Here is a 25,680-nt window from a genome sequence, read left to right on the forward strand (position 1 = left end):
CCTGAGTGGGTCAGCTGGGTCAGCATCAGACTTCGGCTCAGGTCATGGCTTTCTGCTGTCAGCACAGAGCCCGCTTGGAATCTTCTGTCCCCACACCTCTCTGTCCCTCCTGGGCTGTGCTCTTTCTCTCTCTCAAAAATAAATAAACACAAATAAATAAATAGATAGATAGATAAATAAATACATAAATAAGGTAAATCAAGACAAGTTCTGAATGTAAAAAAGAAAGTAGTAAAGATTTGCAAACATGGGATATTTGGAAAGGAATGTTATGTGTGGTCAGGACTGACTACTATTGGCATGAAGAATTTTCATAGCAAAAGTAAGCTGATCCCGGGGCACCTGGGTGGCTCAGTCAGTTAAAAGACTACTCTTGGTTTTGGCTCAGGTCATGGTCTTAGGGTTCTGGGTTCTAGCCTCAAATTGGGCTCCAGGCTGGCAGGGTGGAGCCTGCTTGGGATTCTCTCTCTCTCTCCTTCTCTCTGCCCCTCCCCTGCTCCTGCTCTCTCTCTCTCTCTCTCAAACAAATAAACAACAAAACAATACAAAACAAAAAAAAAACAAAACAAAAAAACCAAAACAAAACAAAAGTAAGCTGATACAGCATTAGAATTTGGTTTTCTCTCTGTCCAAAGGGCTAAGGATTTTGTGGTTTTTTGCTTGTTTTCTTTGGAGTTTGGTCTGCTTAGGTCTCTTTAACCTGGAACATTCCAAAGGATTTGTTAAACTAATTTGGCTTACTTGATATGTTAACGGCGAGCATTGTCAAATAAATACTCATACTAAGTTTTCTTTACAGTGTATTTATAAGATTGTGGCACTTGTAGATAAAGTCCATTCTGGTTCTCCAAAAAAAAAAAAGATGGCCTCTCATGCCAGACTTGCTGTCCTAATGACCTTGTACCATGGCACCGGTGTGCTTCTGAATCCGAGAAATCAAGGTGAAAAAACTGGCAGTGTATTCAAGAAAGAGTTGGAGTTGAGGGAAAACCAAGACGATCACATGGTTCTTTCTGACTCCCTGACAAACCCTATTTTTCTTGCTTTTTTTTTTTTTTTTTTAGTTTTGTTTTTTCACTCTTTCACCTGCCATGAGGCATTTAAGATGACTTGAATTATAAACAGGCATCAGTGGTAAGGATTAAATAATAGTACAAAATGACTTACCCTGAGTGTCTAACCTGCTAGGTGCATAATCTTGGAAAAATTGTTTTTTGTTCCAGAAGCTTCAGACCTCTCCCTGGGGACCCCTTGAACACCTGCAGCCAGACTTCATGCCACTGCCACTTAGTGCGGGCTGTCAACACGCCCCGGTTATTGTTTGTACATTTCTGGAAGGGTTGAAGCCTTTCCCTGCCGAGAGGCTGATGCCCTCCCTGTGGCGAAGACACTTTTAAAAAGTGGGTTTCCCCCTTGGGGCACATCTTCTGTGATCTCCAGGGACCAAGGCTCCTATTTTAGTGGGCAAGTAATAGGCGCCTGAAGGAAAACCTTGCAAACTTTTTGGGATTCTCTCAGTGTACAACCTTCTGCTGATCCTTTCTGTCCTATGCTAGCCTGTCCAGAGGGTGTATGTCTACCCTGTCTTCTGCTCAAGCCTGTCACCACCAGGTTACAGAAGCCTTCTTAGATCACAGTGCAAAGGATCCTGTTGGTCACAGTTTAAAGCCTGGGGACTAGGTATTTTAGACACGTCATCAGAGGAAGACAGCCCTCGAACCCCCAGTAGAAGAGGGACCTTACCGAGTGCTCCTGCTGTAACACTAAAGGTATGGAGCCTCGGGCACACATCACACCAGTACCCTTTCCACCTGACGCCAGGTCCTGCACAGACGCTGGACGTTTCTGAATCAGATGGAGACAAAGTGAGGTAGCTCACCAATGCACGATGATAAGAGATTTTTATTTATCGTTTTTTAAGTTTTTGTTGGAATTCCAGTTAGTTCTCGCGTAGTGCTATATTAGTTCCAGATGCGCAGTATGGTGACCAAAGCCACTGTATGGAAAAGAAAGACATTTAAGGCATTTTAAAGTCAGCTTTTGAGAATATTTTAACATTTAACGTAATTATACTAACAGTTTCCTTCTTGGGATTTACCTGACAGTTTATACCTCAAACCCATCTTTTAGGAGTGACAAAATTAGATTGTGTGGAAGGCATACAATTGCACACCTGAACCACGTGTGTAGGGACAAGGACACATTTGAACAGAAAAAGGATAAATCAAAACAACCTCATGACTCTGCATCCACCGGTCAATGATCTTTGTAAAAAAATTTTTAATGTTTATTCATTTTTTGAGAGACAGAGAGACCCAGAGCGTGAGTGGGGGAGGGGCAGAGACAGAGGGAGACACAGAATCCGAAGCAGGTTCCAGGTTCTGAGCTGTCAGCACAGCGCCTGACGTGGGGCTTGAACTCACAGATGTGAGACCATAACCTGATTCAAAGTTGAATGCTTAACCGATGGAGCCACCCAGGTGCCCCACGGTCAATATACTTTTTAAGGAATTTTGTCTTTGTATGTATGTTGGATGTTTTTTATTTTGGTTGTTTGTTTTTGTATTGTTTTGTTTTTGCACTCTAGATAAATACAACCCTCATCTCATGTTTTATATATTCAGGCAGCTATCGATGTGACTTGCCTATCATCCTATCTCTGCAGAAAGTACACCCAGATCCTGAGCTTCTGTAATAAATGGTCAGTTGGTAAAAGTAACGAGGGTATCCGGAAGAGATGATATATGAGAGTCCACGATGGTGGACTTAGGTTTGATTTGTATGGATTGTTGTACAAGGGACGTTCCACATGCTGTAGCTCATCTAACCCCCCACCTCCGACCCTGAGTGCCAGCTCTGCCCATCACTGGTATGATTCTCAGCAAGGTACTTATTGACTCTAAATCCTATTTCCTTACGCGTAACATGGAGTCCTCCAAATCCAGCTCATGTCAGTGTCACCAGGATCAGATGAGATAATGCACGTGAACTTTCACAGAGTGCCTGGCACAGGAATAACCATCTAAGGGTACTGGCTTTCATTAGCCTTGTTGTCATGTCCACAAACACCTCCACTCTAGAAAATCATGTGCGGGACTTGCGGTTATTGGGGTGTGCATGATTTGGAAAAGTAAGGCTGCTTCCGTTTTTACATGGGAAATTGACCTACACCAGCCTCCTTCCAACGTGTAAGATTCTGCTGTGGATTCTCGGGTTGGACGATATAGTTTTGGTGGCCACGCTTCATGTGAGTGGTGTGTGCTCAGGACTTTACAGCAGCCACTGCTTCTGGATGTTTTTCCATTCAACAAGTATTTACAGAACACCTACTTTGCCACAGGCACTGTGCTGGAAGCTGTGAGGACAGAGGGAAAACAAGATATAGTCTTAGATATTACTCCCCAGTTGTGAGGAAGAAAGAAAAAAAATTCATGAACTTCAACATCTTCCTGCACAGAAATACAGTATATGAATTGATCTACAAAGAATTACAAGGAACCAGAGCAACATTTCTGGAATTGTGGGCTCCTATTTGTAATGGTTCTTTCTTATCTGTTGACAGATTCTATCTATCTGTGTATCTACCTATCTGTGTATCTGTCTCTCTATTATCTATCTATCTCTCTATCATCTATCTATCCATCCATCAAACCATCCACAGTACAGACACGAGTCAAATAATGGATATGAACAACAGAATAATACTTGCTCTCGTTTCTTTTAGAGCTCGCTGCTGTTAACTACACAAAAGCTTCTCTGAAAGATGAAAATGGTAAGTTTTGTACTTGTTTCCTGTATGTTAGGCTATAGCATTGTTTCCTCCCGATCAACTTAACTTTTGAACTTCTCTGGCTTCGGGTAGAAGCCTCACAATGGCAGGATCTTGCAAAATAGACTGAGTGGTAATTTAAGTCAGTCCATCATTTCCCAGGAGTCGTCTTCACACAGTAACTGCTGGCTTGGGAAGGAGAGGCCTGTAAAGTAGGGGTGCAGTGAGGGGCTCTGACGTCTGTTAACAACGCATTTCATGCATTTCTGTGGCCTTTGTTTCTACTAACTGAGGAAAATATACTGTTGCTTTAGATTTTTTTTTTTTTTAAGTCTCTATTCTTGCTGGTACTTAATAAATGATGCTGAGAGGTTCTTGGACAAAAGGCATCATGTTACTGTCAGTGCATTTTGTTGAATTCTCGTAACACTCACTGTGAGTATTTTATTCCCATTTTGCCCCTGAGGACAAGGAGCTGAGATTAACTATGTCCCTTGTATCATGCCACACAGCGAGATCCGGGCTTCGCCCCAGGCTAGATGAATCAAGACTTCATGCACTTACTCAGGTTTCATTCTTCCTCTACATCCCAAACCCAAGGCTCTGAGACAGGCTGCACACCTGGGGTGGGTGGGATGGCAGGACTTCGCGTGCCAGAATCCAGACTTACACCCCAGTCTTAATTATTTATTTGCAGGAATAGGGTTAGCTTATTTACATTTTCTGAGCCAACCACAAATGACACAAATAACACCCAGCTCAGTTATGGAAAACACAAGGCCCCCTATGTGGAGTGTTTTGCTTCAGGTATCTCATTTAGCAGCCACATAATAAGTACCTGTGAGTACATTCTAAGTATAAGTAGTAGTTTCTGGCTCTTTCTCCACACATATGCACAAAGGAAATGATGAGGACCATTGGCTCTAGTCCTGCTGATTTGTCCTCCTGTCCAATATCAAGGGGCTCCTGGACTCTGGCTACTCGTCATCATCCTCCTTATCATCATCCAACTTTACATTTATCCATAATCATTGGGTGTCTTGGGTATTCATTGCCTGTGGAGATCCAGGATGACAGAGTAGCTGAGAATGCGTCCTGAAACACCAGGTTGCTGAGATTGAAATCTGGCCTCTCGTACTTACTAGTTGCATGAAATCAGGCAAATTGCTCCTCTCCCTGTCCTCAGTATAAGAAAATGGGAATGAAAGTAATAATCTCATATGTTAGTGCAAAATTAAAGAGGATTAAGGCTTTCTAGGCAAAGTTCTCAACTGACATTTAGTTTGTGGTTAATGGATATTGCCTAGTATTCTTACATAGGGACATGCTGGGGATGAAGAAATGCTAAAAGCTATCTGTCACCAATGGTTCTTCCCCCCTGGGTTCATGAATTACAAACACAACCATCGTTTAGAATACTTTGGAATATTCTAGGTGAATTTCACAGGTTTTTTACAGACTTGGTCGGCAAACTGGATTCTGAGTAGTCTTGGGGGTGGTGTTAGTGGTGATGGTGGTGTAGATGTTTACTCTCCAGTTGTACTGGTGAGAGTCACTTCAACCCAGGACATCAGAAATGTGTGAAACTAACCGATGGCTTCTTTTAGACCCCCGACAGGTGCAGCTCGTGAACACCTCTGCCTACTACACCTACCTCCTCCTTGTCATCAAGAGCATGGTCTACACCGTCATCATCGCCATCTGTCTGCTTGGGAGACAAGCACTCTGTGACAATGGGAAGAGTTCCTAACCCATGGTGGCACCAAGGGTCCACTTTTCTCCATTGGCTATTGTCACTAGAAGAGTCTGCTGGAGATATAGTGGGGCTTTCTTTCTGCGTTTGGGTTATTTCAGTTCACATGTTTCTTTTTCTATGTGTCATCATTGCAGAACAGGTTTACAAACCACTAGGCAGACAGGAAATGTCACTCTTCATGGAGAACAATTTCTGCCATGACTCAGGGATGGGGCCGGGGGGCATCCACGGGGGCTTCAGTACCTCTCTATCCTTCACGTCCGCCAGCTCGTCAGCAACACAGCACCCTCGCCTTTGAGTACACTTGGCGTGCAGCTTCCATAGAGCTCCTGGGGCTCTGTATCCAGATAACTTCCTGGAGGCGTTTTATTTTACATTTCTGGAAGCTGCCATCTTTGCTACCTGAGTTTTGTTATGTTTTTCATAATAGGCACAATAAAAACAATCACAAGTCTCCTTTTGCCTCTGTGGACATTCATTTGTTGAGATCTGAGTACAAGGTAAGGGACAGCATGACAACTGAGCCTTCACATTCAGCGTTGATGTAATAATGGTCAACTCCACATTTCTAACTCTTTCCCTGAGAGAGTCCTTGTTCCGGTTAGGGTTCTTTGGGGCACTGGCCCCTGGGGAGCCCCAGCCAGTGAAGGTGCCCAAGTTATTTCTCCTTCCAAGTCAGCAGATTCAGACTCATTTGTTTTAAGACGCTCTGCTGGTGACAGGATCACAAATCGCGTGACTGGCAGATGTGTTCAAACTTGTACCCGTATTTCATGGGCACCATGTTTCCTGAGAGCTTTACCAACTCTGGAAAGGGAGGGTGGTGGAGAGGTTAAGTGAGTGGACTCTGAACTCCAAGTGCTTGGGCTTAAATCTTGGGTCTATAGCTATTTGAACTCTCTGTGCCATAATTTTCTCATTCTAAAATGGAGTTACAGTGACCTGTCTCCTAAGTTGTGTGGGCGACATAATTATGCTGGGCACATGCAAGTCCCCAACAGCATCAGCATCCACTGTTGGCAGCTCTAGGTTAGAAAAAATCGAGAACGCACATGCACACGCACACACGCTAACAAGTATGACACTCATTTCTATGTGTGTGTGTATTGCTACAAACATGGGTGCAAAAAAAACGTTCAGGGTGTGGTAGGTGGGGAAAAATAAAGTGATTGTATATGTTCTGTTTTCATTAATGAATGCATTTAAAGCAAAAACGTTTATATATTAGAATGAAAACAATGTCTCATTTCAAACTGGGGAGGATTTTTGTTTATTTACAATCACCTTCTGTTTGGTGGGACAGGAGTTTTCTGAAGTAAGTAGAGATTCCCAGGTGGAACCTACGTAAGACCCACCAGATACAAGGAAGCGAAAATTTAATTTTGATCTACTCCTTGAGTCTCAAGAATTTGATCAGACCTCCTTAGGACAAAGTCTCTACATAGAGATCTGGAACTGATCTGGAACTGATCTGGAACTGGTTCTGCATGTGGAAAGCACGGAGGCAAAGGGGAGACTAGCAAATGACCCAGAGCCATGTGGGCTGATTTCAGTGCCGGGCACTCCTAGCCAGTGTCCCCTGTGGCTTCCAATCCTCAGCCCCTCCCTTCCCCAACCGGACCTGGGCAGCCCTGCAGGCTCTGTTCTGCACTGGCAGGTGCAGAGAGGGGGAGGGGGGTGGTGCAGGGGACAGTGTGGGGGGCAGGAAGGGGCTGGTGTTTTGTTTTCTCAGGGTTTTTCTGGTCTATGTGCTCTATCAAATGTGGTTGATTCGTGGAAAATGCTTGAAGTCAAACCGGCCCCTATTGGTTGGAGCTGTGCAAGTGGTGGCTGGGGTGCTGCATGATAAATTAAGGGCAGTTAAACCACAGCCAACTTTGCTCACTTCCAAAAGGTCACAGCTAATGAAACAAAAATCCATCTGCACACACACATATGATTGCTGCCGAAGATATTCTTATTCTGTGGTGAAGGGTCCCTATTTTATACCAAGTTCATTCCAAGTAGCTGCTACCTGAGTTGGGAGTCTTATGACCAGGACTGTTGAGCCGCTGTACTTTAGTCCTCTCTGATGACACTGTTCTGAAGGAAACAGAATGCAGACTTCTTGTAGCCCTAGCCAATCCTGACATTCCACCAAGAATCTGCACTTTTTAATGGCATGTGATTTACTGAAACCCATGTCTTGTAGTCTCATTTCTCAGTGTAGACAGGCTGACACAAGACCAGTGCCCATGAATCTACTAGCACGGGTAGGCTGTAGATGTTCAACAGAGAGGTGCTTCTTTCATCACAAGAACACAGACATATGCAGGTGCTGAGTCAAGTGTGTAATTGAATGTTGACTCATCCAAGTCCCTCGACAGGACAAATGACTGTGGAGTCAAGCTTAATTCGAGCAAGCTTAATAGAAGACAGGCACATCAGCTAGGTGGGATGGGGGTCCAGCAGAGGAAGGCTGTTCAGCAATGTGAACACAAAGAGCAAGTGTCCCCACCCCTGCTCCACTGGAACATGGTACAGAGAGGGTGCCCAATCCTGAGACCCAACCTGACCAGTCCCTGGGGAAACAAAACTCTATTGTTGACGTCAGTGCTTTAGGCTTTCAAGGCTTGACTTCACAGAACATCTTACCATAGATTCCATTCCTCTTCTTCTGTGCTTGGGCGCTAACCTCTGGGTGAGCTTTGGCTTCCATGAACATGGGCCACATACTACTGGTTCAGCCTAGCCTGTGCGGGACTGAGCTCTGTCTCAGGATAAATTATACACTGACATGCAGCATAGGCATCTGTTGGCCTGTTATATATGAAACTCCACTCCTGAGACAGGAAAATCTAAGTGTGACTATACCACTGAGTTGTTTAGATTGAGTCCAAATTCTAGAATCTGCAGACCCTCCTCCCCTTTTCTCCACCATAAAAAGCTCTTTCTGGTTAGGCCTCAGGGTTCCACACCCTTTCTGGTGGCACTTCTGTCATTTGGGTCATTCTCAGAACAAACACAGATGGAGTTGATCTGATCTGCACAATGCACATTTGACCCTGTCATTACATTCCATAGTTATTTCCTCAGGAAACATCTCTGACACAAGAATACTTGTTTTCATTTCGTACATTTTCCCTCTAAAAATTAGAAAAAACTTTAAACGTCTGAGAGCAGAAAAATATGTTAAATAATTATTTTATTTCCGTGAAATATTCTATATCCACTTAAAATTATATTTATATCATTTATACATCACAGAAAATTATTCACTTAGGAAAGGAAAATCAAATATACAATAAAAAAACGATATATTGCATAAGAATATATTTATAAAAATAAAAACATAAATACATCCATGCAAATCAGAAAGACAAGAAGAAAATAACCAAATGGCTTCAAGCATGTCTGCATATTCCAAAGTGTCTGCAATAAAGTGACTTTATTATTTTTAAATTATCATTTTTAAAACAACGTATACATATATTGGCAGTATGGCCACCATAATGGGAAATTACAAACAAAAAATGAGCAGGGGAAAAAAATGAAACTGTCAACACAGGTGTGGCTGAATATTTTGAAGAGCAGTCTGTGATTGTTCTATGAACACTTTTACAGAAAGTATATATTAGTCTCAAAGTCAGGGAAGATAAAAAAAAAAAGTTGTCATGAGAAACCAAGGTACAGGTTAGGGATAGAGCCTCCTCACGCACAAAGGAAGCAGCCTGCCTCATAGCTGCTTTCCTCTTGTCAGATAACACACCTCAAACAACACATTTTTTTTTTCCTTCTGAGAGTGTCTGCCTGCTTTAGAGCCAAGAACAAATCTGGCACAGGAGAATGAACAGAATCTTAAGAAAAGATTGTGTCCCACATCTTAACCTCATACATGTCACACAGTTCAGGTGACATTTGTGGTGACATAAATAGATAAAGGTATGGCTGTTGGAAGCCTTCACTTTCCATCCTCTTGAATGGCTGTAGACACACAGGGGCAGATGAAATGCCTTCCCACTTGGACATGAGCCCAGGGAAGATGGTCATGACACGTCTTCCTGTTTGTGAGTTACTCTCCACCTGTCAGCTTAATGGCACTTGAGCCCCAATTCTGATGTCTTGGAATTACTTGAGAGTCCTAAATAAAGCCAAACATTTAATTAAAATATATGCTTTGCATAACCGAAAAGTGAATGTGAGCCAGGTCTTTGGGCTACGGCCAACAAATCATCTCCTTGGACACCAACTGCAAACTGGACTAGGTCAACAAAGACCATTTCTGTGGTTGGAAAATGTCCAAATTCATGTAACAATCTGAGGCATTTTTATGCTGAAAACCTGCAGATCAGGGAACAACAGTGGTGCTCTGGTCTAGAGGGACTCCCATTCCTCCCCCCGCCTCCCAACACCCAGTTCCATGGGTGCGAAGGTTCTTCCAAGATGGGACAGGCCATAAGGACTGGCAGCAAATCCCACAGTGTAAGGGAGCTCAGATAATTTGGGGTGGGGAGTGATGTGAGGATGAATCGAGAGACTCAGTGGTGTGCAGGCAGGAAGGCAGGGGCTGTGCCGGCCTGAGGTTGAGGTCATGGCTGCAGCAAGCATGTGCTTGGCTGAAGCTATGTGCCTGCTTAGCAGAGACCCGAAAGAGTCCAAGCCAGCCACACACTTTTGTGTGACCCTGAGGTGATGGGCATATGCAGAGGAGCTGTGAAAATACTCAACCAAAATTTTAAGCCGGGAAGACTTATACTTTTGCACATAAAGTCTATGTGCTAATTGCCTAAAATATGAATATGCTACCCAATCTATACAAAATAACCATTTGGTAAGGGTCACAGTCTTAAGGTGCTTGAACACAATCCCTAGTTAATCTTGGCTACGACTAAGCTATGTAGACAAAGGTGTGATCTCTAGGAAGCTAGGCTACAAAATAAAATAACTAAATAAAAAAATACCTAAACTAAAGTTATTTAGTTTAGTTAAACTAAATAACTAAACTAAACTAAATAACTAAATAACTAAATAAAAAAACAAGAGAGTCATGAGCAATCATATATGTCAGGGGATATAATATCACAGATTTAGCCCAAGCAACTCACTGAGCATACAAACAACATGGAAAACAAACTTTTGTGGAAAAAGAAGTTCATGCAATATATTTTCAGGAGCATAGTTTTCAATAAAAAACTACGAAGACAGGCAAAGAATCAGAAAAGTGTGTCTATTCTTAGGAGGAAAAGCCCCCACAACTCAACACACACTGTCCTTGAGTGTGTCCAGATATTTTCTTTAACAAAGACTTCAAAGCAGCTATTACAAATTGTGTTCAAGAAAAAAAACCCTCTAGAAATCCATGCTTAAAGAAATAAAGGACATTAGGACAACAAAAAGTCAACAAAGAGCTATTCTAATGATAGATACCCAAATTACAGAACAGAACATATGTTTAAAATAAATAAAATCTATAATCGAAACGTTTTATACCTGAAGTGAAATATTCGCTAGAGAGCTTTAAATTGAGAGAGCAGAAGAAACCATCTCAGTGTGAGGGAACTTGTTCCACCTAATAAAGGGCATCTCTGAAAACCCATATGTAATCATATGTAATGTTGACAGACTGAATGCTTTCCCCCCAAGACCAGGAACAAGACAAAGATGTCTGCTCTTGTCACTTCTAGTCCACATGGTATTAAAGTTTCTAGACAGTGCAACTCAGTCAAGTAAAGATCTCTATCAGATTGAAAAGGAAATACAAAAATGTATCCACAGATGACATGATCCTGTAGGTGAGTACTCCCATGGAATCTACACGCACACAAAACCAAAACTACACTTCGTAAACAAGGTTAGCATCGTCACAAGGTACACACTCAAAGTACAGAATCTCAGTTGTATTTCTCCGTACTAACAGGCAAAATTGAAACTGAAACTGACGAAAGAATTCCTTTTGCAATAGAACCAAAAATAATAACACATTTAGGAATCAATTTCACAAAAGACGAGCAAATCTTCTTTGTTGATAAATATAAAAGAAGGTAGAGAAGAAATTAAAAATATCAGAATAAATGCAGAGAGCGCCCATGGTCATGGATTAGAAGATTCAATGTTATGATGGCAATTCTTACCACATTCATTAACGATTCAATGAGCAGGCTTTGTGGACACCTATTAATAAACTCGCCCTAGAATTGACATGGCAACCTAAAGACCTAGATTTAACAAAAAAAATTTTTTTGAGAAAGAACACACTTGGAAGACCAATAAGGTCACCCTGCAGAAGCAGTTGGCGGAGGCAGGGGTGCACCCAAATTTGACTTGCGTGTTGAGACTGAGAAAGTTGCACACACAGAGGGAATGAACAGGTTTATTACTGACACAGTTGGGGTCCTGGGGACAGCAGGGTGAGCCTTTCAAGCAAGGCCTTACAGCACCTGATTTCAGAGCTCACAGAAGAATTCAGTTACATAATTAAGCCAGTGTGGTCCTGGTGCAGAGAGAGACTACAGGTCACCGGAAGGGAACTGAGAGCCAGAAATAAACCCTTATTTATGGTCAACTGGATTTTGATAAATGTGCTGAGTAAATTCAGTGCAAGACAGGATAGACTCTTCAACAAATGCTTCAGCTACAACTGGGTATCTGAGGGCAGAAGAATGAACTTCATTCCTTACCTCCTCCATGTATGAAAAATAATTCACAATGGGCCATAAACTTAATGGAAGAGTTAACACTATAAAATCTACTAGAAGAAAACATAGGAAAGAATCTTTTTGACACAGGATGAAGGCAAGGAGTTCTTAGAAATGACCCCAAGCAGGGGCGCCTGGGTGGCTCAGTCAATTAAGGGTGGACTTGGGCGTTGGTCATGATCTCAGGGTTCACGAGTTCAGGTCCCGAGTCGGGCTCTGGGCTGACAGCTCAGAGCCTGGAACCTGCTTCGGATTCTGTTTCCCTCTCTCTTGCCCCTCCCCCTGTCGTGCTCTGTATCTATCTCTCTCAAAAATACATAAACATTTAAAACATTTAGAAATGACCCCAAACACGTTATCCATAAAAGAATACATCCTGATGAATTGGACTTCATCAAAATTCAAAACGTGTGCTTCAAGAGGCTCCATGAAGAAAATGAAGGACTACGGCCTGGGGAAAAATATTTGTGAATCATATAAAGGACTTTTATCTAGAAAGGACTTTTATCTAGAATGTATAAAGAACTCCTACACCTCAGTAAGAAGACAACATAACTTAAAAAAAACAATAAAAGCCTTAAAACACACCTTTATCTGAAGGAGATACATAAATAACTAATAAGTACCTCTCAGTATTTTCAATATCACCATTCATTAGGGGCACACAGATGAAAACCACAAAGAGACACCATTTCACCCCTGCTAGAATGTCTATCGTCAACAAGACAATCTCTAATGTGTCAGTGAGAACAGGGAGAAACAGATTTTTTAAAAATGAAATATAATTAGCATGCAGTGTTATATTAGTTGCAGGTGCACAATATAATAATTCAACAATTCTACGAAGTATTCAGTGCTTATCACAATAAATGTTCTTAATAACATTTATCTATTTCCCCCATCCTCCCACCCACCACCCCCTCCGGCAACCAGCTGTCTGTTCTCTGTATTTAGGAATCTGTTTTTTGTTAGTCTGTTTCATTTGTGTTTCTTCTTTTGTGTCTTAAAGTCCACATATAAGTGAACTAGTATAGTTATTGTCTTTCTCTGTCTGAGTTATTTCACTTAGCATTATACTCTTTCAGTCCATCCATGTTGTTGCAAATGGAAAAACTTCATTCTTTTTTAAGAATGTGTACATATTCCATTGTCTACATGTATACCAAGGAGAACCACATTCTTACACACTGCTGGAGGGAACCAAAATGTTGCAGCAGCTTTGGAAACCTACAGACCCAAGGAATCCTCTGTTAGAAATCGGTCTAATAGAAATAAAAATAAATGTTGTCACAAAGACATGCACGCCAAAAGTTTATAGCAGGATTAATCATAATAGCAAAAGTTGGCAATAATTCCAATGTTATCCACTGGTGAATTATCAAAATGCTGTCATCCACTCAGTGCAATAGTATTCAGCAATACAAAGGGACAAACTACTTATGCATGCAACATGAATGACCCTCAAAAACATTATGCTAAGTAGAAGAAGCCAGATGTAAAAAACTACACAATGTATAATTTAATTTATATTAATTGTCCAAAAAGGACAGATTTATAAAATAAAAAGTGATCAGTGGTTTATCCAGAACTGGAAATAGGAGCAAGGAATAAGTGGAAATAAAGAAACTACTTTGGATGATATAATTGCTCTACAATTTTATTGTTTAAAAAGCATAAATTTACGAAAAACCATGCAATCAATCACAAATGTACAAGGGACGAATTGTATGCTATGCAAATTATACCTCTTAAAGCTATTTTTTTTTAATCAAGGTTAAGTAATACCCTCAGCAGTGATGTCTCCATTCTTTTTGAACATTTTATTAAACATTAGAAATATTGTATTTTGGAGGCACCTGGGTGGCTCAGTCGGTTAAGTGTCCGACTTTGGCTCAGGTCACGATCTCAGGGTTCGTGAGTTCGAGCCCCATATTGGGCTCTGTGCTGCCAGCTCAGAGCCTGGAGCCTGCTTTGGATTCTGTGTTTCCCCCTCTTTCTCTGCCCCTTTCCTGCTTGTGCTTACTCTCTCTCTTTCAAAAACAATAAACATTAAAAAATTTTTAAATGTTTATAGAAATACTGCGTTTCAGATCTACTGACTATAAATATGGTGACTCCTAATTGCTTATTTAAGCAAGAACACATCAGAAAAATGAAAGGCATTCTAACAATACGTACTTGGGGACACAGGACTTAGCCAGATTGGCCCAGACAATCCAGCCTGTGTGCTGGTTACTTTCAGAAGGTGTCAGATTCCAATTTCATGCCTCCATCCAGATTTGCTTAGCACAGATTATATATTATACAAAGACTTCATTCTCAGTGTCTCCATGACTTAGAACGTGACAAAGTAGCTTTTCCTCAGCATCACGACTGGTTCACTTTCGCTGTGTGACCACACGTGACACCTTCAACCCCATCGTCTGACAGAGGCTTGTGCTTCCTCATCCTTCCACGGAGCATACAGGTGAGCAGGACATGGTTAGACCCACATGCAAACCTGCAAACCAACCACCTATATAGCCTCTCAGAGCACATCTAATAATTTTTCAGATCTCTAGGATATTAAAATTCAAACCACTCCTTTGTAAGGGAAAATGTTAACACTTTAAATTTTGGTTACTCTGATGTCTTTCTTTCTCCCTTCTTCTCATTCCTTCCTTCCACAGTTGTAAATCTACTAAGTGCCGGCACTGCCCTGGGCGCTGGAGAAGGAAAGTCAAGAGCAGGCGAGTAGCCCCAGATGCCTTCTTGTCCCCCAGGCGCCAATCAGCGCTGTGTCAGTCCCAGGACAGCAGAAACACAGACTCCTGTTCTGTGTAATTTTTAGCCACTGGCCTAATGAGCCAGCCCTGCTTTACAGGAGAATCTTCTTTTCTAGGCGCCTTAATTCCAATAATAAGTTTAATTTTAATTCTTTCCTAACTTGCATGTTTATACAATGAAAATATAATACAATAAAGTAAGTCACTTTGAACACTCCTTCTCTGCCTACTACTTAGCCACATTTTGTCTTGAACAAAGCAGCTACCCAGGAGGACACCCTGACCGTGTTCAAGTCCAGCTCCATAATCCAATGAACTGGTCATGCTCCCAGCCACCACTAGGTGGGGGTAAAAGTCAGAGGCAGGAAGCCAATGGATTCAGGACTGGAAAGTTTGAGGAAGAATGTCTAAGGTGTTATTCCTTCTATTACTATTATCTGGCTCTTCTGAACTTATAATTGAGTAAATATGTTACTACTGAGAAATTTTATTAGTCTTAGAAAAATAAAGGCTATGCAGAAGTATGACTTAAAGTGTGAACTTCCTTTTTTCAAAAGAACAAGTCTTAGGACATAAAAAAAAAAAATCTCCATGAAATAACTCTCATAATGAGGTAATCAAGAGTTTAATCCCTCTTTAAGTTTCTGCTGGCTGAGAAAGAGATTTTCTGCTAATTCGTATCCATATTTCATCTGACTCTATGCTTTTGTGTTTTTTTAATCTTTTTTTCTTAATGTTTATTTATTTTTGAGAGAGAGTGAGAGAGAGAATCTGAAGCAGGCTCCAGGCCCCAAGCTTCCAGCACAGAGTGGGACATGGGGCTTGAACTCTCAAACCGTGAGATCATGACCTGAGCTGACATTGGAGTCTTAACTGACTGAGCCACCCAGGCACTCCTATGCTTCTGTGTTTTAATCTGCTTTTAGATCCAATGTCAATAGTCTGGAATATCAAGTTACTTGTAGTTCCCCTGAATCGCTATGTCACATTTCTGTGCCTTTGATCTTTCATTTGAGTCTTTCTGCCTGGAATCTGCTTTACTGTCTGTGTATGGGTGTGCTTCTGATATTTACTAAGCTCGATGCTGGGAATAAAATAACGCAGTCTGTAAGTCAAGTTTCCATCCCAGCGATAGAATGAGGACAGGTCAGTGCTGAAGGCAGTGCAGCCCGCACAGGTGGAAGACATGTCCTAGGAGATGCAGAGAATGTTCTCCCAGGAGCCAGGGGGTGGGGGGTGGGGAGCTTTCTCTCCTGTGTGTAAAGGATTGCAGAGAAGAGTGTGAAGGGTGGAAGACGCAAGCTGCACAAAGGGTTGATGGTGTGGCATGCATGTTTCCAGAAACACTGAGAGAACACAAGGAGACGGTACCCGGAGATTGGACAACTGCGTTAGGGTGGTGACAACGTGCTTTCTATCAGGCTAAGGACCCATGACTTCCTCAATCCTTTATGTCACTGAAGGATTTGGGGCAGGAGAAGAGATGATCAATGTTGTGTTTCTATTCATACGGAAAAGCTTCACACGGATTAGCTATGAGCGTGGACTCCAGCTATGACATCCCAACCCCACAAAGAGACCTGTCTGTGCCACAAGCACCCAATGCCTGGAACAGCTCTGCCAGCCCGGCCCCCCCCCCCCCCCCCCCCGCCATGTCACCCTGTCCCCAGCCGCTAAACGCTGATGGGGCCAGAGTGGGCTTCTCCGTGCTGCCCAACCCCTGACTAGCTACTCATGCTCCCTCTCCTCCCATGGTCTAGCAGGCGACCCTCCTCCCTCGGTCTAGCAGGCTGGTGTGCTGGGACACTCAGGTTTGTCCCCCACAAGGTCCAACCTGCAAAGACCTCTCCCCACAGGAGGGACCCCTGGAATACAGAGCCAGGGCTCCCCCTGGTGGTTGGGGAGCCCAGAGACAATCCCAAGGGACCTGGGCCTTGTCCCTCCTTCCCCCAACTAGGATCCTAGCAATGTGACAGCTGACCAGTGTGATGCCCACAGTAGCCTTGACTGACAGAATGGAAGTCAAGGGACATGGGGGTCAAGCTCAGGAAGTATTAACCAAATGCAGAGTCAGTATGTGTTAGCAAATCACCACGCGCGCGCACACACACACACACACACACACACACACACACACCAGCCAGAGTGAGCTACCTGGAAGAGAAGGTATTTTACATTCTGACACTAATTAAATTTACAGGCAGACACTAAATGCAATGTAGTACTAACGTCCTCGTATCACCAAACATCTGACAACCTTCACAATCAGCAATTTCTTCTTACACGAGCCGCGTTTTTTGGTTACATTTCTTTCTGACATGTTTATGTTTATAGGTACATAAAATTAAGAGATCGTATAGAATGAAAAGCACAATTGCTGACTCAATGTTTATACAAGGGAATTCTTAATATCTTTCGATTGATTAACTCTTTTTTTTCTCACTGTAACTCCATACTCAACATCAGCTTATCAGGGGTGAACATCATTCCCCACCAGTTCACGTCTCCGCCAGCGTCCATCCGGGTTCCTTACTGCATTCAGTGTAGAAACAGTGCAACTCAGTCTTTGTGTCCCCAGTAACCGATAAAGTCCCCACCCATCTTCTCTGTGTTCAGACTCTGCTGCGGGGACCTTATGTACAAGTGCAAGGAGCAAATACACGAGAGACTGAGTGATTGATGAGTTCAGAGATGTCCAGACACACTGACGCCAGGATCAGCGTGGAGGAAAATCTCAAACTGAATATAACAGGAAATGATAAAAGGCTTTTATGATATTGAAGAGGGAAAAGTTTTCTGAAACAGGACTTCAAAGTATGTAAAGGATATAGTCATACAAACGTTTGACTACAAAACTGAGAATCACTATTTAGTGAAAGTGCTTTCATGAAGTTTAGACAGTAGATTAGCTGAGGATATTTGCAACAGCTAAAACTCACACAGGATAAATATCAAAGAGAAACAAATTCAGTCAAGAAGTAATTAAGAACAATTACTATAACCTTAATTTTAATTATTTAATGTTTATACAATCTACCTTTATTTTTATGTGTAATCTATTTGTAGTGATGTATTATAACAATACTTGTATAATGCCCAATTATCTATTTTTTGTATTTATAAGATTTATAAATTACTGTTAATAGGTAATGTAAGGCTGTCTGGGTAGGTCAGTTGGTTGAGCGTCCGACTCTTGATTTTGGCTCAGGTCCTGATCCCAGGATCTTGGGATCGAACCCACATCGGGATTTGCACTGAGCTTGGAGTCTGCTCAAGATTGTCTGTCTGTCTGTCTGTCTCTCTCTCCCTCTGCCTCTGTCCCCCACTTGCACACTCTCTCTCAAAAATAAAAAATAAATAGGAACTGTAAGAATAACTAACAATCTTGATTTGCCAGACACTCTCCTAAGTATTCCACGTGTATTAAATTGTTTAATCCTCACAAACCTGTGAGGTGTGGGCTGATTTCCCTTTTCGCAGACGAGGAAGCTGAGATTCAGCGCAATGAGAACCGGGTCCGGTCACACGGCCAGGAAAAGTGGGCCCGGCCGTGGGCAGCCTGGCTCCTCTGGGTGCTGTAGCCTCTGCCGCCTGCCTCCTTTCTGCTGTGCCCAAAGGACACGGACGGCCAAGTGTCCGAGGGACAGACTTCAGTGGGTGCCAGGTATAAACAGAGACCCTCAGCTTCCTCATCAGCGGCCCAGGGCAATAGCCTGCGGAAACAACGTGATCCTGTTTGGTGGCCATCAGGTTGGTAAAAACTATGATGTCAGATAATAAGCACAGTATTTAGAGACAAAGTGTATGTGTATTTCCTGGCAACCGCAACCCCGGGATGACGTTCCCAGGGAAATGCGACTCCCAGCATGCAGAGACCCTGAAGTGTGGGTGCCAGCCTCGCTGGTGACAGCCAGTATGTGCAGCAGGACAAGTGCCTGTCACTGGCGGTGGAGGGATTCATGCAGTGGCTGCAACCAGCGGCAGAAGGAGCAGCACAGAGGAGCAGTGAGCCTAGTGGACAGACGCATGGACAGACACAGATTGATGGGAATGGGATGCCGTTTATATAAATGTAAAGATGTATTATTCAAAGCAAATCTCAGGGTGTCTGGGTGGCTCAGTTGATTAAGTGTCTCACTCTTGATTTCGGTTCAGGGGATGATCTCACAGTGGGTGAGACTGAGCCCCATGTAGGGTTCTGCACTGACAGCACAGAACCTGTTGCGGATTCTCTCTGCTCCTCCTCTGCTCGTGCTCACTCTCTCCCTCCCTCTATCAAAATAAATTAAAACTTAAAAAAAAGAAACAACCACATTTCTATAGTTTTCACAGGTACAATGAGGACAGAAATTAATCCCTGAATCACAAACATCCAAGCAGGTTACCTGGGGCACGTGCTTCCTTAACCTGAAGGTCTTGAAGTTAGTTCTTGCTGTGCTCTTAGCTAGACAATCTCAAGTACGTTACTTACCCTCTCTAAGCCTCTGTCTCATCTGCAGAATGGGATGAAGAACACCTACTTTATGCAAGGAAGGAATCAAGATGTACAATGCTTGACATTGAATAAAGTATTTGCTGGATTAATGATTTTTCTGTTATGGCCTTTAAAAAATAGTCTCTCGGGGCGCCTGGGTGGCGCAGTCGGTTAAGCGTCCGACTTCAGCCAGGTCACGATCTCGCGGTCCGTGAGTTCGAGCCCCGCGTCAAGCTCTGGGCTGATGGCTCAGAGCCTGGAGCCTGTTTCCGATTCTGTGTCTCCCTCTCTCTCTGCCCCTCCCCCGTTCATGCTCTGTCTCTCTCTGTCTCAAAAATAAATAAACGTTGAGAAGAAGACAGTTTCTACTCCCTTCTCCACTTTAAAAAAAAAAAAAAAAAGTCTCTCATGGGGCTCCTGGGTGGCTCAGTCAGTTAAGCATCCAACTTCGGCTCAGGTCACAATCTTGCGGTTTGTGGGTTCGAGCCCCGCGTCAGGCTCTGTGCTGACAGCTCAGAGCCAGGAAGCTGCTACAGATTCTGTGTCTCCTTCTCTCTGTTCCCTTCCCCGCTCACTCTCTCTCTCTGTCTCTCTCAAGAATTAATAAACATAAAAATAGTCTCTCACAAAAGGCAAGCAACTATTAATTCACAAGTGCTAGAATTTCTACTACATTCGAGGTCCAGCACTAATAACGACTCTTCAAGAATAGCTTATGCTCTTTGCTTATTGGCGTGTGATAGTCTTGAGTTCTGCTATCATTCTGAAATTTCCTCCTGGCTCCTTACTCTTTAGAGCTTCAAAGTAACTATATATGTTGAATTCTGTTTAGAAAATGGATGGTGTGATGGGTTTTGGAATTTCATAGACTTGGGTTTGAATCAAGGCTCCATTATTTATGTGATTCTGAGCAGCTGAAACATTTTAAGATTCCAGTTAGATGATCTGTCAAATGTGGTTGGTATAACTACTTTGACATGTTATTATGAGGAACAAGTGGGTATAAGGACCACATTGTACTTAAAACTGACTGATCTCATTTATTTACAAAGCAACCAACTTGGCCAAATCCCAGACCCAGGATAGATGAAGTCTCCAGAGTAGGCATTGTTATTCCCATTTACAGTGACTTTCCGAAGGACACACATCCTTCAAGTGACAGGTTTGGCCTGGAGCTGTCATTCTGTCCTTGTCAATGTAATAAATCTTCACAGACTCAGGAGGTGTCATTCAGAGCTTTCAAATGTCCCTGTTGGGCAGCTCCATGCTGAGAAGGACCCTCAGCCACCATGTGTCAGATCACAGCGTCGGCTGCTCAGAGAGTGGGGGGCCCCTGGCTGGGCCCCACGACTGGACTGCTCACCAGACAAGCAGGTCTGGAAGGCTGGCCACACGTGGAGGCATCTGAACGGGCAGGTCCCTGCAGGCCACGTGCACCTGGCAGCCACAGAGCCCATGGGAAAGGCAGGCAGGATGTGGAGCTTTGGCTGAGGTTTCCGGGCTGCCCTCAACTCTTCTGGAAAGTGCCCTGGCCCAGCCCCGCCCCGGCACCAGCAGGGGACGGGGCTGGTTTCTGGGAAGCTGCGGGCGGCCCCGAGCAGCACCGGGCCCGGGAGAGTGAACTGGGCCCTAGTGAGGCTTCCTCTCTCCCCCACTGTCAGCCCCTGTTTTAGTCCAGTGTGTTCAGTAGTGATTTGCATAAAGTCACGTTCCCATCCATGTCCCAGCCCAGAAACCCCTGGGTAGCTCAGTTGGTTGAGTGTCTGTCTTCGGGCTCAGGTCATGATCTCACAGTTTGTGCGTTCGAGTCCCACATCGGGCTCTCTGCTGTCTGCACAGAGCCCAATTAAGATCTTTTGTACCCCCCTCTCTCTGCCCCTCCCCTGCTCATACTTTTTTTCTTAAATACAATGAATACACATTAAAAAAAATTGTATATTTGCATTTTCCCCTTGCACTGACCTCTTGGTTGGTGATACTGTCAACATGAATTTTAAAATCTAAATATAAATAAATTATAATCACCACTAATAACGCTAGGCCCAGAGGATATAATTTTTTTTAATGTTGATTTATTTTTGAGAGAGAGAGAGAGAGAAAGAGAGAGAGCACAAGCAGGGGAAGGGCAGACACAGAATCCGAAGCAGGCTCCAGGCTCTGAGCTGTCAGCACAGAACCCAACGTGGGGCTTGAACTCACGAGGCGTGAGATCATGACCTGAGCCGAAGTCAGACGCTTAACCAACTCAGCCACCCAGATGCCCCTAGGTCCAGAGGATATAAATGAAGATCTTTTTTCATTCTCACCCTCTCCCCACTCGCCCCTGCCAGGACACGTTGCACTCCACAAACAAACGCTGGTGTCAATACCGTGCTCTTTTCTGTGCCGTAATTTTATAGTTTCTTTAACATTCGTGGGGAGATTTCTCTTGTTAGTTTTTTTGTTTAAGAATTCTCTTTCCATTCTAGTGTGACGGCAGTTTTATATTTTCTTAAGGGTCAACCATGACACGTCTGTCCCAGCGAGGATTTTCTGGGACCATGACACTCACGCTTGTCTGGGACAGTCTGCTCTCGGAGCTGCTCCTGTGACAGCCTCGCATCCCCTGCACGTGGTCCCCAAGCAGAGGATGGTCAGCCAGAGTCCTTGCCCTTCCTCCCTTCCGAGCTTCTGTGATGACACCTGTTATTGTACTCTTTTACAGAGTAGCAATTCTAGCATATACGGGGCGACATCTCATTTAATCGAGCGATCAGTGCGGTGCTCAGGTGTAGTCCATTTCCAATGAAGGGATTACTATTATTGCTGGTACTCTTGCTCCACCATTTCTCAGCCCCTGACCATTGATGGTTCCTCTCCCCCTTGTGGTCAGATCTGACTCTGCCCTCAGGTCCCTCCCACTTTCCCACCTCTCTCTCCCCAGTACCTGCAGGCACCTAAGGGACACAGAGCTCAGACCCTAACCTGCCCTCTGCCACACACCCAGTCTCCTTCCAGCAGGTGCAGCCGGGAGGTCACCCTGGGCTCCTCTCCACAGGTGGGAAGCAGAGCCATGCTGGGCCCCATAGCCTTCCTGTGCGCCCTCCTGTTTCCCGGTAAGTCCTGATTCCCTCCCCGGTGCGGGTGCGTGGGGCGCCCTGAGGTTCCCAGCCTTCCTGTCTCACCTCTGTCCCCCTCGCAGGCAGCTGGGCAGCGATCAGCCTGGAGCAGCCCTCTATGGTCGTGGTGCAGGCAGGCCGCTCAGCCACTCTGTGGTGCAAAGCCAGCACCAAGGTCAGCTACATCCACTGGTACCACCACCAGGAAGGTGCGGCCCCCAAGAGGATCCTCAGACTGGACATGTCCGGAACGTTTGTGCAGAGAGATGGGGGCCTGAAAGCGGACAAAGTCAATGCCAAGAGGGGCAAGGGTAGCAACAGCTGTGATCTGTCCGTGCTGAAGCTGGAGAAGAGCGACGAGGGCGTGTACTACTGTGCTGCCTGGGAAGCTCACAGCTGCACGTGCTGCTCTGCTCCCTGAACAAAAAGGTTTCTGATTCCTTGGTCCCTGCCTGCCTGGCACCTTCCACTTGCTCTGGATCCCTGCGGTTGCCCTGAGTCAGCCCTCAGCACCCCTGGCTGTTATGGACAGGCCATTTAAGATTCTGACCACATCCCCTGAAGAATGTGGGAATAAAATATCGTGCAAATAATTTCAAGGCCGAGAGACTCTCTGGGGATTCTGCACAAAATGGGTGCAAGCCAAGACTGAAAGGCAGCTCCTGACTCCAGTTTCTAAGTTGCCGCCCCGCCCACCGCTGGTTCCTGTACAGAGAGAGAGAGATTCCTTGATCAGAAGCCCAGGAAACAGTGTGGCTGACTTCGCAGCACCCTCACCCATGCCTGGCGCTCACTCTCCTGAGGGGGAAATGATCCTCGGGGCAGGTGCATGCATCAGCCCTGGATGAGACCCCGGGCCCTCCGCCTTCCCCTTCTCCTTGAAAGTGACTCCATACAGGATTTGGGGACCAGCTTCCCTGGACCTCTGTTCTCTCCTCTGTAAAGTGAGGAGGTTTAACTGCTACAATGTGTGACTGATTTCTGTATTAAAGCAAAATTATACCAAAAATATATCACTATGTTCACTAACTTCTTATAAAATTAGTCAACCTCTTGACAAGAAGAGGAAGGAAGAGGAGAAGGAAGAGGAGAAGAAGAAGAAGAAAAAGAAAGTAAGAAAGAAAAGAAAAAAGACAAGAAAAACTATGTTACTGATCCCCCCACCCCAAACAGGAAAGCCAATGCTGCTGTGTGTGGGGGGGGGGGGGGGGGGAGAAAAAGCTCTCTGAGGAGGTCTAAGCTGAATTAAATACATTTTTAGTTGAAAATTCAAACTTTATGAAATTTCAGTTAAAATTTCAAATTTTTTTGGTAAAAATGATTACTGAATGTCTAATGATCCTCAGTTTCACTAACTCCTCCTCTATCTCGCTGAGCTTCTGTTTTGTGGAAGGAGGTTTGTATTTAGGACGCGCCTGCCCGTGAAAGAGTCCAACCAACAGTTAGTGCAAGATGTCATCAATGAACAGAAACCAGGAATGAGATGGTCTCCAGCAGAATTTCCCACAGCGTTGCGCACAATTTCCTTCAGCAAGATTGTTTGGCCCTTTTATTGCCTGAAAACATGACCCACTTCATTTCATGAAAGATTGCTAGAAAATCAGCCCCATGTGTTCTTTACCTGGAAACTGAGAAAAAGATAGACTTTCAATAGGACTCTGTGTGTCCCCTTCTTTGGGGGCACAGATTTCTCTTCCAGTCAAAAATCAAGCATGGATGATGGGGCATAAAGTGTGGATTCTGCCAAAAATTCTATTTCACCCCCAGGATCCATGCTTCATGTTCTCTCCACCCCGCCTTGTGCACCAGGAGACTAACCCTTATGGATCACACTAACAGGCATCTTTGCTTGATCCATTGAATGCTGGCCAATGGAAGTTGAAGTTCAAAGAACCATCACCATGTCCCCTGACGAAAGCATTCCTTCTTGGGGACCAGATTTCCAAGCCTGTGGATCCAGAGACCAGGGAGAAAAGAAAGAAATTCCTCCAGTGGGTTAATTGGTATAAAAGGAAATAGCCACTCTCACCTACACCTCTTGGGTCCCGAGCACAAATTCTCTCTCTGGGGTAGATGGCCCTATATGTTGGGCCCAGGGGAAGTTGCAACCAACCCAAGGCCACCTGTCATGGAGGGAACCCTGAGCTCACTCTGCTCCCATTTTCCAGCCTCCTCCTGATGCTTCCATTGACCGCTTCCAAACAGTAACCAAAGGATAAGGAAGACCATCCATGCAGTCCATGAGGGTCCACCTCGTAAAGCCTGGGGCAAGGTAAAGAGAGGTAGACCATCCATCTGGAGGAGCAAAAGAATGAAATTCAAGCAGACAAATAAGTGGGTTATGTCTGCCCCTAAGTAAGTAAAAAAATTTGGGATTCGGGAGAAGATTTTATCTAGTTCCTTTTCATTTCACCTTCCACAAAACCACCAAGGTGCCATGTCTAACAGAACAGGATGTGCCCTGTTCCTTCAGTAACGAAACAGGAAACTGGGCAGGTGTTGACAGATTATCATTTAATTCTGTGCTTTTCCAGTTGATAAATTTAGTAGACAGAAGCATGTACATTATTTGTAATGCTTTTGACCTTCAGAAAAAGCAGGGTTTCTTGGGTCTTTGCCAACTTATTAAATCATCAACACCTAGGTAGAATAAAATGAATAAAGTAAATAGATCTCTGTGTAGATAAATGATTATAGTGCTTTATGAACCAATATTATAATGAATACAACTCTGTGTTCTTGATGTTTTTAATACAATAAACAAGTGCACAGTAGTGACACAATCCTAATTCTTATTAAACGAAACTAGATAAACATCTGCCACTTTCATAATGTCAACTACAATCCAGTCTCTTGCCTTTGTTATAATTGACCTATTTTTTCTGTCCTTCCTTATCTGCTTTCCTGCTATCTATGAGTCAACATTTAACTGTATCAATCACAAGCTGATCATTCCTAGCTGCAGTAATTCTGTAACCTTTATTTTATTAACTTCTAAATTGAAGTTATAAAGTAATTACCAAAAATCTACAGTTATATTCTGAAAGTGGTAGAATTAGCATTTGCAGTCTGTGGGTCAGCAGATTGCTCTGATGGATTTTCTTGCTCAGCCAAAAAACAAAACAAAACCAGAATTAATTAGTT

The 25,680-nt window shown here is 43.7% G+C and overlaps 2 gene segments (V, D, J or C); both read left to right on the forward strand.

Annotated features, from left to right (window-relative positions):
• The window catches only part of LOC123606265, an 81,204-nt gene extending 75,224 nt beyond the window's left edge, over nt 1-5,980 (forward strand). The window contains 2 exon segments of the C gene segment in view: nt 3,725-3,772; nt 5,377-5,980. Coding sequence covers nt 3,725-3,772; nt 5,377-5,519 — 191 coding nt within the window.
• Nucleotides 5,981-22,336: 16,356 nt separating this feature from the next.
• Nucleotides 22,337-25,680, forward strand: part of LOC123606260 — a 43,515-nt gene continuing 40,171 nt past the window's right edge. The window contains 2 exon segments of the C gene segment in view: nt 22,337-22,533; nt 22,620-22,928. Coding sequence covers nt 22,491-22,533; nt 22,620-22,928 — 352 coding nt within the window.

The sequence above is a fragment of the Leopardus geoffroyi genome, chromosome A2 (assembly GCF_018350155.1).
Source record: "Leopardus geoffroyi isolate Oge1 chromosome A2, O.geoffroyi_Oge1_pat1.0, whole genome shotgun sequence".
In the NCBI taxonomy this organism is placed as follows: Eukaryota; Metazoa; Chordata; class Mammalia; order Carnivora; family Felidae; genus Leopardus; species Leopardus geoffroyi.